A 15338-nucleotide genomic window follows, 5' to 3' on the forward strand; every position below is an offset into this window, starting at 1 on the left:
ATAATACTTATTATAGTCGATAGGCTTACGAAATATATACACTTTATTCCTACTAACGAAGCAAGTACGGTAGAGTAACTCGGATACCTCGTACTAGATAGACTTATACGATACTACGGATTTCTAAAGACCTATATTACGGATAGAGACAAGCTCTTTACGTTAAACTACTAGAAGACGCTTATAGCGACACTTGGAATTAAGTACAAGCTATTAACGGCATACTATCTATAGATAGACGGCTAAACGGAAGTCAAGAATTAGGCCTTAGAGGTATACTTACAGCACTACGTTAATTACGCACAAAACAATTAGGCATCGCTATTGCCTATAGCATAACTTGCACTAAACAACCAACAATCTAAGACTACGAAAGAGACACTATTCTTCGCTAATTTTAGGAAACATCCGTAGCTGTTCGGGGAATAGTATTTATAGTATCTATACGCGGATAAAGCGATAGTCGCTTTAGAAGACTTAAAGCAGGTATATAAAGAATTGCAAAGGGCAATTGCCGAGTCTTAAGAAAAGATTACGGGACTATATAATGCTAAACGAAAAATAGCACCTTAGCTAAAAAAGGGGGATAAGGTCTACCTCCTAATAAAGAATCTAAAAACCCGGAGATCGACTAAGAAACTAGACTACGTTAAAGTCGGGCCATTTTTAACTAATAAGCCTAAAGGACCAGTTAATTACCGACTTAAACTACCGGACGACGCGAAAATCTACCTAGTATTCTATATCTCTATACTAGAACCTATAGACGCCGAAACACCGTATTAAGAAACATTTTACTTCTAACCTAAGGAAGAAAATAAGTTTAAAGTCGAGGAAATCCTAGATTAGCAAGGTTAGAAATACGTTATTAAATAGAAAGGATACCTATATTTAGAAAACACTTAGGAACTAAAAGAAAACCTATAGAACTGTTAGCAGATAATCAAAAAATATCAAAACCGGACAAAAAAGAAATAACTAGTATAGGAATTGAACCTACGACCTCTTAGACCCTATCGATTATAGCGCCTTAGAGTTCTTAACGACCTAGGGTAGTATAGCTCGAGGAGCGGGGACTCTAATAGCGTACCTAGCAACTATGTCTTTTATAGCTAAGAATTATACTACTAGACTAACTAGCTAGAAGATAAAATAGATAGGAAACATTAAAAATATATACCTTTAGGACACTAGACTCTCGGTACTCCTACTAGGGATTTTAGAGATAGGCTAGGATGTCCTATCTAGACGACTCTAGTTATAAGGCGATATCTATAATCGGCTATCTAGGGGAAACGGCTCGTTAGTAGGCAACGAGAATATTATCGGCTCTATAGGCAAAGAGCCTAGCTCTCTTTCGAGCTCCTCCGCCTATTAAATAGAGGCTTCCTCTACCTTAAGAGCTTGTATCTCTCGATCCTCCTTTATACGTAGTAACTTACGTAAGCGACGGACCTTTACGCGATACTCGAAAAGCTTCCGCGTAAGGAGGTCCTCCTCCTCTTCGGCCGCTTCGAGATCTTTAGCTATCTTTAGGCGCGCCTTCCGGATTTTTTTATACTCTATACGAGTAACTTATATATTATAGGACTAGCCGTATAGGGCGCACTTAGAGCAGCGACCGGAACGAAGATTAACTTTATAGGGTTTACCGGCCTATTCGTAATAAAAGTAGCGGATCGGTATTCGAAGCAGTCGGCGAGGATATTATTTGCGATATTTTCGTTACGCTAGCGAGAAGACAAATCGGTAGATAACTTTAGTATAACAAAGAAGTTAGAATTAGAAAGTCCCGGAATAAGGGACTATTCCGCTTAAGGAGAGGGATAGTATTACGGATCTAATTAGTTAGAGTCCTTATATAATCTTAGAGCGACGCTAAGACTAGTAGGCTAAGCTATCGCTCTATCTTACTAGGAGCGATAGGAGCGGTCGAGAGCGATAGCGTCGCTTACGTCGCTTACGACTATAGATAAGATATCTCCTTTGTATTTAGGAACGCCGGAATGCCCTTATAGCTCGAGGCGTTTAACTTATATTACCTACTTACTAATTAGAATTACCTTTATACTAATTATTCTGTCTCTGCCTCCCGCTTATATTAGCCTCTCTAAAGAAGCCTCGGCTTGTATATAATAAGAAGTTACTTAACGATCTGTCGCGAGTAACCGTAATATAACGATATACTCGTTACTACTAATTCTAATCCGGAAGCTAGTTTTATCGAAATTCTATACATTCCGCGGCTTTATATCTAGTCGCTTTATTATCGCCTTAAACCGGTTAAACTAGCTCCTTATCGTAGAAGGGTCGTAAGCTTCCTTCCGCTATATCTTAATCGATTTAGACTTAATCTTACTAAGTCTATAGCGCTTTAGAAAGCGGTCCGCCTAATCTATACTAAATAGCGGTATTATATCCTTCGATATACCTTCTAGTAGTAGGCTTACTAGTATATCTATCGCTATAACGGTAATTAGCGGCACTAGTAAGAATATGCCTATTTCGTCCCTCTTTTAATAATAATCCGCTAGCGCTATCTCTTAAAACTCGTCTAATTTAGTATTAGTTAATAGACGACTAAATAGCGACCTACGGCCTCTTAACCGCTAGTAGATACGAGAATATAGGCGAGTTGCTTTCTTACTCTTATAGAGCGCTCGAATACTAACCTTCTTATTATCCGATTTAGCTACTAATTCGTAGTACCTCGAAATAACGCGTTCTACTATCCTCTCTGCCCTCTCCGCCTTAGTTAACCGCTTAGCTCGCGCCCTTTTTACCTTTTTGCCCTTATTACGCCCTATACCGAGTTTTATATACGATCCGTAGAGTAGAATATAAGAAATAGGAGGAGTACGAGGAATATACGCTTTAGAATAAGGTAGACGCGCCTACTAAGGATTATATAAGAAATAGCGATAGTAAGGTCCTATAGCTACTATATACTCGGATAAACTAGCTAATATAATATTTAGACTCGCGGTTTAATACTATATGTACCTAGATATCTATATAGGACTAGAACCTACTACTATATCGAATTTTACGTATAGCCTACTAGGAAAAGGCGATTTTATATATAGCTAGAAACCCCGCGAACAGCGGGGAGGAGTGTGTAACGGAACCCTAGATATCGATAGTAATTCAGGCACAGAACGCATGTACAGTGCTACGGCTAAAACACCTATACTCGGTATAGAAGGAACGGTCGGAATCGCTGCTTTAAATTGAGTAGGGTTTGGCCAGTAAGAAGAGCGCTGATTCACCCCTGTCCTCCAGAGAGGGGCTGCAGGGTTCAGCTCAGTCACGACAGCATGCGAGGTTATCAGGAGAGGTCCTTAACAACTGTTTCGCTATACTGAAAGGAGCTTCGAAAGTCCGAGATACATGGCCTTGACAGCATTACATGGTAAGGTAGCGCAGATGGCGCATAGATCATGCGACAACATATAATCTCGTCAGGCGGCCCATCCAAAGCTGTAATTTCTGTCTCCAAAACTGTTCCTAAGTCAGCGATGGCAACAAACGGTGCTTCCGCAGCAGACATGCTGCTGACGCAAATGGCAACGAACGCCAAGGATCGGCCGAGATACAGCAAACAGCAGCTAGAGCGCTACTTTGATCGAATAGAGCTCCCGCAGACGTACCGAGACTCACCAGTCATGTCTGATCCTACTCTGGCGCGGACGAAAGAACACGGTTTGCCTCTGATTCAAGCTATGACACGATACCACACTTCTCACATTCCATTCGAGAATTTGCAAATGCACTACTCGGGTACGAGAAAAATCTCGCTCAATATGGACGATCTGTACGACAGATTTGCAGATACCGTTGGGTGTGGTAGTGGTGGACGTTGCATGCAGAATAATGGTGATTCGCAAGTGCCCTCGCCTTAGCAAGAAATTCTGACTTATTCATCTTGCCAGGTTTCTTTGGCACTGTCATGCGATCTCTCGGCTACAACGTACGAAATGGTGGCAGTCGAGTTTCCCGGAGCATGTATCCGGACACCTTTACTCGCGAGCACCAGGCTGAGACCTATGACCCTTGGGATCATATGGTAAATTTCGTGAAATTCGACCAGGAATGGTGGCTAGTGGATGTAGGGATGGCAGCAATGGGGCCGTGAGCTAGACCTCATTTGGTCACACAAAAGAAGTTCAATGTTCATACTGATCTTTGCTTATTCAGAAACATGCCAATCCCGATCGAAGACAACTTCATAACGAATTCAATCGGTAGTCGAAAAATTCGTCTCCAGCTCCGCGTCATTCCAGAGCACGCCGCCGACGATCTCGAAGACGCTCCGAAGCTCTGGTGTTTCGATGTGTCCCATTCGCAGAATCCGGATGGCACAGACATTTGGCTTCCGACCTATTGCTTCACGATGGCGGAATTTCTCCCTCAGGACTACGAGTGTGCGAGCTGGTATACCACGACATATCCTCGCTCCTACTTCGCGCGATGGCTTCTCGTCACAAAAATGATTTTGAGCGAAGATGGCACAGAAGTCGTGGGTGATCTAAGCCTGGTCAACAATTTCGTGCAGAAGAGGATTTTGGGGAAGAAAGAATTCGGGCAAGAGCTCAAGACGGAGGCGGACAGGGTGACTGCGTTGAAAGAGCTTTTCGGAATTACGTTAAGTGAGGAGGATCAGCAGGCAATCTCGCCTCACATGAAGTTAGGGTAAACTGAGCGGGACAACTCCGGGTGAAGAGGTGAATAATAAACGTGCGTGCTTTCCCCCTCATTTACCACCTTCTCTCAACAATCTCGTTACCAAAATGCCATGACCCTAACCTCAATACTACACCTCGCCTCTTCAACCCCTTCCGTCCCGGGAATCATCGGACTGCCATGCGGCGCTCCTTCTGCCACGTTTGGATCCTTATCAGCAAGCGTGTCTCCCAGCTTCAAAATCAGAACATCTTCGGGTCCTTGATTGGGAAAATAATACCATTTTTGGGTCTCGGGACTCTCGCGATCCGGTAGAATGATTCGAATCGTATTCATGAATTCTCCTTGTTCATTATCCGCAGGGTTGCGATACAGGGTGTCGAAGAAACAGGATTTGGAAATCGTGCGGAAATCGCAGGCCGCCATGGGATCTCGTTTAACTGGGAATAGAGGTCGCCAGACGCTGCAGCATGCGTAGCGAGGGACATCTTGCGCGCCGGAATCTTCGGCATCGAGAGCTGCTTTCGCCGCGGCGCGAATGTCGGCTCGACAGTATCGTGCTGTGTCCCGAAGACCTTGATTATTCAAGTCGACGTGCACGTTTCGGACTGGTTCGAGGGAGCTGGCTACACTTTTTCCAGAGACTAAATTCGTCAATCAGCGTTCCACCTCCAAGAAGTAAAATGGACCTACTCGTAGGCACATCTCTCCTCAATGCATCAAAAATCCGATCCTGTTCCCCACCCTTCTTTTGCTGCACTGTCGGTTGCCCATCCTGACGAACCGGCAGTTTCCTTCTCGTCACCCCGTTCCAAACCACAGCCTTCTTACAGCCTGTCACGTTCTCGATCAATCTTTCCAATTCTGGTAGATACAAGTCCTCGATATTCGAGCCCTCGAAGAATTTCCCGTTGCAAGCATTTTCTGAGGTCGCAATTTGAGATTTGTGATGGATCCAGGTGAAACCTTGAACGTCGAGACCTTGCGCTCCTTTTACAATGTCCGAGTTGTTGAAATCGAGGAGCTCGGCCTCTTGTTTGACGAAGTCTTTGTTTTGGGGTGTGGCGAAGAAGGCGCGTTGTTCTGCTGTTACGGATTCGTCTGGGATGCTGAAGCGGAGGATACCTTTCGTCGTGGTGGTGGTCATGCTGTTGACTGTGTCCTCGAAATGATACGTTTCATCAGGCCGCTCCATAAATGTTATTACACAGCTTGGGTATCGATATACTACCCAGGCCGCTCTGTCGGAGCTTCCTTTCACGTGCAAGCACCGGCCATGCTGTGTACGGATCAGAAGCTGTATCCGACTTCAGCTGCTTCGGACTTTGGTCAAGCTCCGGGCTTCCTATTATGGAGCAGTAGTCACATGCGTTTGAAGGTTTGGCCGTGAGTTTGAAAGACCGTGTAAAGAGGTATGCAAGTGGATAATACACTTATGCTGACGAGAACACTCCCTTTCGAATGGTATGGGAGAGTCAAGATGTGGAAATGTTGGTCAAAGCCGAAAGCTTTATACATTCAACGATGTATGTACAATCAATGGTACCTCAATTTCAGTAATACAAACATTCTGATCACAGCCCGATCGTCTCCATAACTACATGTAGATCCACGCTACCAAAACTTTACGACATCACTCATTGCATCGTGTCCAGTAGCCAATCTATGCCGCAGCCGAAACCAGCGGCGCGAATGGTATACCAGAAGCGGCACCATTGATCTTGGGTGCAGCATTTGCCGTCTTCTTCGGTAAGATATCTTTCTGATCAGGCTCTATTTCGACATCCTCAGGCTTCTCCATGGTCTCGATCTTGGCGTTCCTATTCTCTTGTGAAATAGATCGGGTTATTCGGTGTTGGCGGAGTGCCCTATGGGTATCGATTCATATCATCGCCATATTCTGGGCCTCTAACAGGTTAGATGAGACGATTCGCTTGGAAGCCGATCAATGGGCGGTATAGGGAGCGTCTTCAAGAATCATAGCATTCTGCCAAAGGCGTGCGAACTCCCATTCAGCCATATTGCGCTCGATATCCGGCGCCACCTCGACACTCATGTCTTCGTAGGTCTTTGGGTCCTCACGAGATGACCTGTGGCTAGAGGTCGTAGTTGCGGAAGATTAAGGCTTCTCCTGCGTAGACTGCAGAGGCGAAAAGTTTCTGTTGTACATTTTGTAGTCATTAATTCTACACAAGTGCGAAGAAGACAGCACCGAAGCATACAGTCATCAAGGTCGCAACAAATGACGCAGACACCACACTGCCTGCTTCGTTGGGCGCAGCAGGGCTGCTCGTTGCAGAGCCACCTCCCGTACCAGTACCACTGCCGTTGCCAGAGGTGGACGTTCCATTTCCGTTCACTGTGGAGTTCATGGTGTTCAACCGCTTCCTTGGTATGCCCGCAAGCATGATCTCAAGAGCGCTCAGAACCTGTCCAAGGCCCTGAGTTCCATCCCATTCAGTGCTGGACCAGTCGCTGCCACAGCGGACGGCAGTCTGACTATTGTTGGTAGCGGCAGCGCACTGCCGTAGCGCGCCTTGCGCGCTCCTATCGATGATGGTGCTGATGTAATCGGTTTTATTGGTGGAGGAGCTGGAGGTGCCATTGAGGGTAACAACTGTAGTGTTGACCATGTCTCGCACATTGCCAAGGGCACGAGCAAGAGGTGCGCGGAATGCAAGCTGATCCACATTGCAGTTATTATTGGGAGCGCAGGCCACCTCGTAGAGCACATCGTCATCTGTGAACACTGGGAGCTCGGCCAATGCCACCGCACCAATGCTGTTGAACCAACGCGTACAGCTTGACGATTCGTTACAAGCGTAGGCGTATGCGTCCAAGAATTGGCCTGCGTTGATTGTCCATTGAATGTGGTTCACCTCAGAGCAGTTCGTAGTGTCATCAGTTCCGTCATAGATGCCAGAACGGTCGGCATCAACCAGGCCGATGTTGAAGGACCACTCGATAGCTCGCTGCGCCCAGTCCAGGTATGTGGAATTCGCGGTATACTTCGATAAACGAGCACCCAGCTGGGCAAAGTTCGCTTGCGTCAGGGAGTTCTTGTAATTATATCCTGCATTGAAAGTGAAAATCTGCCACTTCAGGCCTCCGCCGCAAGATTCTTCATCCCATCTCGCCACCTGACTGTCGAAGACGTTGGCAGCGAGCTGCGCCCAGGTAGCATTGATCGATACTGGCTCTGGGAAGCCGAACTCTGCGGCAGTCATAGCAGCCAAAGCCCAGGTGGATTGGTCATCGTTACCGAGCGACTTGGACTGGTTTGGCGGCATGTAGTTGAGATCTGGACCGACTTGGAATACCATAGCTTGGCGGACAAGGTCAACGATTGTCTCATCCTCGGTGTATGCCCAGTAGTTAATCAAAGAGTCGAATGCGAGGCCAGACTCCCACCAGTAATATGGTTTAGGAAACAGGCCCGGTATGAAACCAGGCAGAGGTGTGGTCCGATTGCCGTGGTAAATTCTCAGAATGCTGTCCACCAGGGGCCGAGTGCTGTTTCGGACATTTTCTGGACTGTAAACTTGGGACGCATCCCGAGCAGATTGAGCATATGCGATTCCCGCTGATGCCACGAGCCCAAGGAGGCCTGCTATTGCTGAAGAGACGCGCATGTTGGATGTCGTGCCGTGCCAGACGTGTGCGTCGAAGAGAAGAGAACAGGAGGGAGAGGGGACTTACTGGAGCCATTTGGTGTTCTTATTTTGACCGGTCACACGTGTACACAGCCGCCTGAATCCTTCAGGAACCGTTCCTGCGCTGGACTCAGGAAATGAGACTTGGCGGCGAATGGCCGCCGGAGTCTGGCAGGAAGGATTGCAGGCGCTGAATCAAAGGTGGCACAGGATGTAGTGTTGTGCCTCCCATTCCACACACAATGTCCATAAGCTTACAACCACGGTGATCACCGTGGAGCCAATATAACTTGATGTAACTGATGTATTCGAGAGAGACTATCTACGAGAAAGTCGGAAGAAGAAGTGCGGCAGTTGCAGCCTGAGGCATTATGCACGTGATACCTATATACACACTCTTTATGTCACCCCCTTATCGCGTACATACAGCCAAACAAAAGCAAACAAAGGGGTATTAGGTATAGGGACAACTAGACTACTTTCCGGCTATTATACTAAAGCAATCTAACAAACAAGCAGTTAAACTAGATAAACATATATGCCTTCTATCTATTTAGTACTTAGTAGTAGGCTAAGCGGCGCTCTTAATAGCAGCCTTATAATCTACCAAGTTTAACTGCTAAATAAAGCGACTATGCTTAAGCTTATTAAGCGGCTTAGTAAAGCTATTAGCGATTTGATCGTATATACTAATCTAGGTAACATCGACAGTGCTATTAGCGATCTTCTTACAGATATAGTACACTCGAGTATCTATATACTTAGTGCGGCTATTATTTGTTAACTCGGACTAAGTAATAGCAATTGCTAACTAATTATCCTCGTATAGCGTAATAGGCTTAATAGTGCCTTTGTAACTAATATCTTCTAATAAGCGTGCTAAAGCAATAGCTTCTTTAGCGCCTGTAGTGAGCTAAACATACTCAGCTTTAGTAGATAACAGTGTAACTAGCGACTAGCGGCCTAACTTGTATAGAAGCGGTCTACTAGCTAGTATAAAGTAGAAGCCGCTAGTAGAACGACGAGTTATAGGATCGTCAGCCTATAAGGCATCGCAGTATCTAGCAAAGTTAAGCTTATTAGAGTCCTACTAAGTGCCTTAGAAGCGTATACCGCAGTAGAGAGTGCTAACTAGGTACTTAATTAACTAAAGAAGTGCGGTATAGTGTTCCTTAGTCGGATTAGCAATAAACCGTAATAGGAGACTAGCCGTATAGCAGGCATTAGGTCGAGTGATTATTGCAGGCTAAAGTGCTTTACTAATACCTTCTTAGTACTTGGTCTTAAAGGTAGTACTAGCTGTATATCTATTAGGCGTACGCTAAATGCTTAACTTAATATAGCGTAAGGCTATTAGAGTAACTAGACCGTAACTAATACGGCCCTATATACCGTACTTCTTACTAAGTCGGTTTAGATAGGCGTCCTGCACTATATAGATAGTGCGGTCCTTGCGGTTACGAATAATGCGTATACCGAGGTAATAGTAAAGATTACTAAGTTCCCGTATGTTAAAGCGATCCTTTAGCAACTAAGCTACTGCTTAAAGAGCGGCCATTAAATAAGCAATGATAATTATATTATCTACGTAGATAACGATAACTAAGCTACTAATAGTATGTTTGAACACACACACATCGCTTATAATAGGAATAAAGTTCAGGCTCTTTAGAAACTTCCGGAGCTCTTTATACTATAGCATTAGTAACTGCTTTAGACTATAAAGTGCTTTTAGTAGTAGACATACTATGCCCTTGCCTCTACTACGGTCTTTAAAGCCGTATAGCTGCTTAACGTAGATCTTATGCTTGTTGCTAATAAGTGCGTTTAAGAAGGCAGTTAGGATATTATATTGTTAAGCCTCTAGGTTATAGTAAGCAATTATAGCAAACAGGACACGCAGTGTGCTTAGCTTAGCTACTGCAGCATAGGTCTCGTTATAGTCCTGTCCTTTAACTTAAGTGAAGCTACGGACAACCTAACGAGCCTTAAACCGGCTAATATTGCTATTAGCGTCGCGCTTAATAGTAAACACCTATCGGCTACGGACAACCTTGCGACCTTTAGGCACTTCTAGCCGAGAAACGTATACCTACGTATAGTTGTCTATTAACGACTTGTACTTAGCCTTATAGGCCTCCTTCTATTATAGCTAGTGTTGTAATTCCTTAGCGGCCTTAAAGCTCTTTAGAATTAGAATGGTGTCCTTAGGCTTATTAGGCTATTTAGCAATGTAGTAGGAAGCTATAAAGCCCTTTATATAGGCTATCGGCATATTAGCTATTGTACGTCGAGTCGACCGCTTAACACTACAATTAGCTAGATAGCTACGCAATAGGTTACGAGCTAACTTGTTGCTATAGGTTGTACGGGTAGAACGAGCGCCTGTCGTATTAGGTCGCTTAAACTCTAGTAACTAGCTAGGCTCACCCTTCTTCGTATTTAGATTAAAGGGCGGAGCTTGATCTTCCTTAGCTAATTAGAAGCTATCTTTATTACTCGAAGCTAGTAGTTAAACGTCTAGCAGGTTATCGTCGAGTAGCAACGGACTAGCGACCTTATTAGTTACCTCTATGTCCTAAGCAGGCTCGTCTAGAGGCTCTTCTTGCTAGGCTAGAAGCTGCTAGACTACACTAGCGGCTTCCTGTAGCGACGGTGCCTCGTTGCTTATAGAATTAAATAGAGCCGGCATAATAGACTCGAGTGTAACAAACTCGTTTTTAGCTAGGTCGTTAGGATTGGCGTATAGATTCATGCCCTCTAGAAACAACAGCTTATTAGCCGTCTCAATGAATTAGACATCCTTTAATAGAATAACCTTGTACTAGTTAGGGAGGTAAATTATATATTTTCCTAAGTCTACTAAGTCCTTAGCATAGCCGACTAGTTTGCTAAGCTTTCTACGAGCGTCAAACTTCTTGCTACGAGCTACACTATAGTCGTAGACAATAGCAGTATAGCTATAGGCTCGAAGGTACTAAAGGCGTAGCTGCTTTCGAGACCAATTGAGCTCCCTAGCTATAATAGTATAGGGGCTAAGACCTTCTAGGGTTCTAGGTGTGATATTAAGGACCTATATAGCGGAGGCAATAGTATATAGCTACAGAGACTTTAGAAGGTTAGCCTATAGCATTATCTTTCTCGCAGTCGTATATACGATATAGTTGCTAACCTTAGTAAGGCTATTCTAAGTTAATAAATAAGGTGTAGTAACTTGCAGTATAATGCCTTCGTCTTGAGCCTAATTTAATAGCTAATTTCCGCCGTATTTACCCCCTCTATCGAGGCGGTAGATTGGGATCGAATAGCTAGTTTGTATACGGACGTATATACGATGTTCCTTAATTGCTACTACAGCTCCTAACTTTAGTAAGCTAGCATATTCGTATCGATAGCCTAACTTTGCGTATGTGAACAACGTAAAGTAGCGTTCTTGCAGTAGACTAGGGTTAGTAATAGTAACTATATCTATATAGACAATATAGTAAATAGTAGACGGTCGCACTCGTAGCAGTCGGTTGTATTCCTTATATAACATTGCTATACGACAAGCGATATAGTTGCGGAAGTCGGTCTTGTTTCTAGTAATAACAATCTGACCCTTAGCTTCTATTCGTAACAGCTTGCGGTAATAGATATAGCTATATCGTAGATGCTACTCTTCTATCGTACCTGTTAGCACCCCCTTCTTCGATAGAAGCGTAACAACTTAGCTATTAGGTCTAGAGGTTGGTATATGTAGATAGGGGAGACTATTCTTTCGGTATGTTTAAGCAATAGTAACCTTAGAGCCGTTAACAATAGTAAACAGCACTCGCTTGTTATTCCGATAGAAACAGCCCTTATCGGTAAGCTTCTTAGTAGACAGAAGGTTGGCTGCTAGACCTAGAACATACAGTGTATTAGACAGCTTTATACTGCTTATACTACGCTTATTAACAACCTTAGTCTAAGCTATACCAACTATCGTAGCGTGCTTCGTGTTGCTACTAAACCGGACAGGAATATAACAGCCTTTATATTTAATAAGCAATAAAGGGTTATTAACTATATATATGCTAGTACCTAAGTCGATAACCTAATTAGTAGTACGAGTCGCTATAGTGAGTGCTATAGAAGCTGCGTTACTAATAGTGATCGCATTAAAGGCGTAGTTGCTGCTTAGGTCTAATAATACCCCCGGGGTAGTATTAGCCGTATACAGGCCCTAGGTACTATTCTAACTAGATAGCGGCTGTTGCTGTTGTTGCTATACAGTTAGTCTACGCTGCTACTATTGCTGCTTCTTAGCCTTCTGCTTCTCGCGACGAAGACGGTCTTCTTCCTTTAGGTAAGGGTATTTAGTATAGCACCGATCGGATAGGTAAGCGCCTTAGCAGTATAAGCACTTCTCGCGATTCTGACTATTCTAGCTGCTTCTACTACTACTACGACTATTGTTGCTGTTTCCGCGGCTACTACGACCGCTACGGTTCGAGTTACCTCGACCGCTGTTATTATTACTATTGCTACCTTGCTATTATAGTTAGCGCTAAAGACTAAAGAAGCTATTGTATTAGGCCTAGTTTAATTAAGCTATATTCTTATCAAGCAACGCGCTAATAATATTATTAAGGGTATCATCGTTAATAGTGTATTCCGAGGCGCGCATTTGCTTACGGCGCATCTGTACGAATGCCTCGTAGAATAGTGCGATCTGTATAATAAACATATAGATAGCCTAGTATTAGCTAATAGCTAATTTGGTATCCTTTAAGGCACTAAGCTTCTTCTTGTAATTATTGTAGAACTTCTTAATGTCCTTGCTATTATACCGAAGGGTAATATATTCCTAGTAGAGTATAAATTTAGTAGACCTACCTTTACTAGTATATTTCTTCTTAAGGAAGTCCTATACTTCCTAGGATATAGATAGACTAAGCAGTAATTGTTAAATATTACTAATACAATTAGCAAAGATCCAGGTACGCGCTATTTGATCTTTAGAGTCCTATTTATCTTAGCGGTCTTTAAACTCTTTAGAAGACTTACTAGAGGCCTTAGAAAGGGGTCGCTAGCGGGTACCTTGTATATAGCGCTAGACTGATATACCTTTAAGGGCGCCTTTAGCGGCGTACGACTATAATAGGTAATTCTCCTTATTCTTTAGCTTAGGAATGTTGCTTATATAAGCGCTAGAGGTTGTAGGGGGAGCTATTGCAGACAGCGACGGCGATAATGTCTTAAGGGGCGGCCGATAGGCGCGCCTATGTTCTAGTATAGCGGACAGCTAATACTGATGTTAGAAACCGGTGTGGCGGACAGCTAACACGGATAGTAACCGACTCGAGTCGGACTAGCACCTACTAGAATACTCGAGGGCGGCGAGGGTAGCGGCGACGATAATGTTGTCGGCGTAATTTTTAGTAACGAGCGCTATCTACGCAGCAGTCGGATTGACTATTAGAATACGTATAGAATGCGTTAGAAACGCAGGGGGCTTATAACCACTTAATGTAACTAATGTATTCGAGAGAGACTATCTACGAGAAAGTCGGAAGAAGAAGTGCGGCAGTTGCAGCCTAAGGTATTATACACGTAATACCTATACACATACTCTTTATATATATAGGCCTGTTATGTCCACCTATTATTATGCTTATATAATATCTGAGTAATAGCTTGGCTCTGTAATAAGGGGTTAGCTTTTGCAAGGTCGGCCTCTAGTAAGGCGCCTTTAGTAAGGCGCCTTTAGCAAGGCGCCTTTAGTAAGGCCTCGTATGCTAACACGTAGAAGAATAGACAACTGTCGATTATAGAGTTTAACTGCTATATAGAAAGCATATAAAGAGACCTTGTTGCTACTAAATTTATATAGTATCCTACTTATTCGATCTGCCTCTTTTATTAACTAAGAACTAGCTAATCTTCTACCTCTTATCGCTATATCTTAAAACACTTCTAGCGGCTCTTAGCCTACAATCTTCGGTACTAGCACCTCTTCTCGAGTCGGCAGCAATAAGCGGAAGCGTATAGAAGACGAGTATTAGTAGCAAGTCGATCGTAACCGCTCGAGTAGTAAGAACTATCTATATATAACTTGCTACTATTATAGCGATAGCTAGACCTCGAATAAGCGCTCTCGAGTGTTTAACTACCTTACAAAGTGTCTGTTATTGCTAGAGTGTCTCTAGACGAAGTATTAGCCGCACTAAGTAGTTAATATCGACGTTAAGTTGCTAGAAGGTAATTAGATTAGTAAGGAGGCTTCTAGTGCTAGTGCTAAGGTTAGTTAAACTATCCTTCTTAGAAAGTATAGCTTTATCGACACTATAACTCTAAAGCAGTATAAGGAAGCTAGTAAGCGTGTTGCTAAGTAGATATTCGCTACTAGATTGCTACTATATACGACTAAACACCCTGCCTTCAAAGTATAGCTAAAATTACTACGTCTAGCCTTCTCGCTACCTAGTCGCAAGGTTCTAACCTAATACTAGCTTCTAAGGATATATAAGGACCTTCGAGGCGAGATAGACCGTAATATTGCTAAAAGCAATCGGATTACGCTTATAACGGATAGTTAGAGTAATCGGAAGGGTAGAGGCTATATTAACTACCTAGCGGTTATACCTCGAGCGGTATACTTCCTTAGTAGTTAGGCTACTAGCGCGACTCGTAGGTCCGCTAAGCACTATGCTAATAGCTTATTAGAGGTTATAAAGCTATTTAGTAATAAGGTCGTCGCTATAACTACTAACAATGCGAGTGTTATAAGCAAAGTAAGAGATATTATAAGTATTTTCGAAGTGTAAGCGCTCCTACCTAATCGGGCGCGGCAGCGCGGGCGGCACGGCTAGCTACGGGCACTAGACCTATTCCGGCTAATATAATGTTAGATTACTCTGTACTTTCTAAAAGTTATCTTAGTTAGTTGTTATTCTTACTATACTAAGCTTCTTTACGACGACTTATATAAAGAATAGAGCGTTTAGAAGGTATTTAGCGACGTATAGTATGTTTCTA

The 15338-nt window shown here is 43.6% G+C and overlaps 5 protein-coding genes across 5 annotated transcripts; 2 read left to right on the plus strand and 3 right to left on the minus strand.

The window, feature by feature from the left end:
- The first annotated feature begins 3524 nt into the window (after window positions 1–3524).
- Window positions 3525–4787, plus strand: MYCFIDRAFT_182695 (uncharacterized protein). Its single transcript, XM_007928166.1, has 3 exons — window positions 3525–3876; window positions 3933–4131; window positions 4198–4787. Exons 1-3 carry the CDS (start codon window positions 3549–3551, stop codon window positions 4694–4696), a joined length of 1026 nt encoding a protein of 341 aa, XP_007926357.1. The 5' UTR covers window positions 3525–3548; the 3' UTR covers window positions 4697–4787.
- A 7-nt stretch (window positions 4788–4794) lies between these two features.
- Window positions 4795–5163, minus strand: MYCFIDRAFT_9071 (uncharacterized protein; the record flags this gene model as incomplete). The annotated part of the gene is made up of 1 exon (XM_007927510.1): window positions 4795–5163. A coding segment is annotated over one exon (369 nt), but the record flags the coding sequence as incomplete, so codon positions are not given.
- A 100-nt stretch (window positions 5164–5263) lies between these two features.
- On the minus strand, window positions 5264–5830 carry MYCFIDRAFT_196406 (uncharacterized protein; the record flags this gene model as incomplete). Its single annotated transcript, XM_007928167.1, has 1 exon — window positions 5264–5830. The coding sequence occupies one exon, from the start codon at window positions 5828–5830 to the stop codon at window positions 5264–5266; it is 567 nt and encodes a 188-aa protein (XP_007926358.1).
- Window positions 5831–5959: 129 nt separating this feature from the next.
- Window positions 5960–6772, plus strand: MYCFIDRAFT_174503 (uncharacterized protein; the record flags this gene model as incomplete). The annotated part of the gene is made up of 8 exons (XM_007928168.1): window positions 5960–6069; window positions 6094–6157; window positions 6185–6225; window positions 6264–6332; window positions 6368–6408; window positions 6438–6513; window positions 6548–6598; window positions 6625–6772. The coding sequence occupies 8 exons, from the start codon at window positions 5960–5962 to the stop codon at window positions 6770–6772; spliced, it is 600 nt and encodes a 199-aa protein (XP_007926359.1).
- Window positions 6773–6804: 32 nt separating this feature from the next.
- MYCFIDRAFT_58345 (glycoside hydrolase family 76 protein) lies at window positions 6805–8338 on the minus strand. Its single transcript, XM_007927702.1, has one exon. The coding sequence runs from the start codon at window positions 8313–8315 to the stop codon at window positions 6870–6872; it is 1446 nt and encodes a 481-aa protein (XP_007925893.1). The 5' UTR covers window positions 8316–8338; the 3' UTR covers window positions 6805–6869.
- Window positions 8339–15338: the final 7000 nt, after the last annotated feature.

This window comes from Pseudocercospora fijiensis (genome assembly GCF_000340215.1).
Source record: "Pseudocercospora fijiensis CIRAD86 unplaced genomic scaffold MYCFIscaffold_4, whole genome shotgun sequence".
NCBI classification, from domain to species: domain Eukaryota; kingdom Fungi; phylum Ascomycota; class Dothideomycetes; order Mycosphaerellales; family Mycosphaerellaceae; genus Pseudocercospora; species Pseudocercospora fijiensis.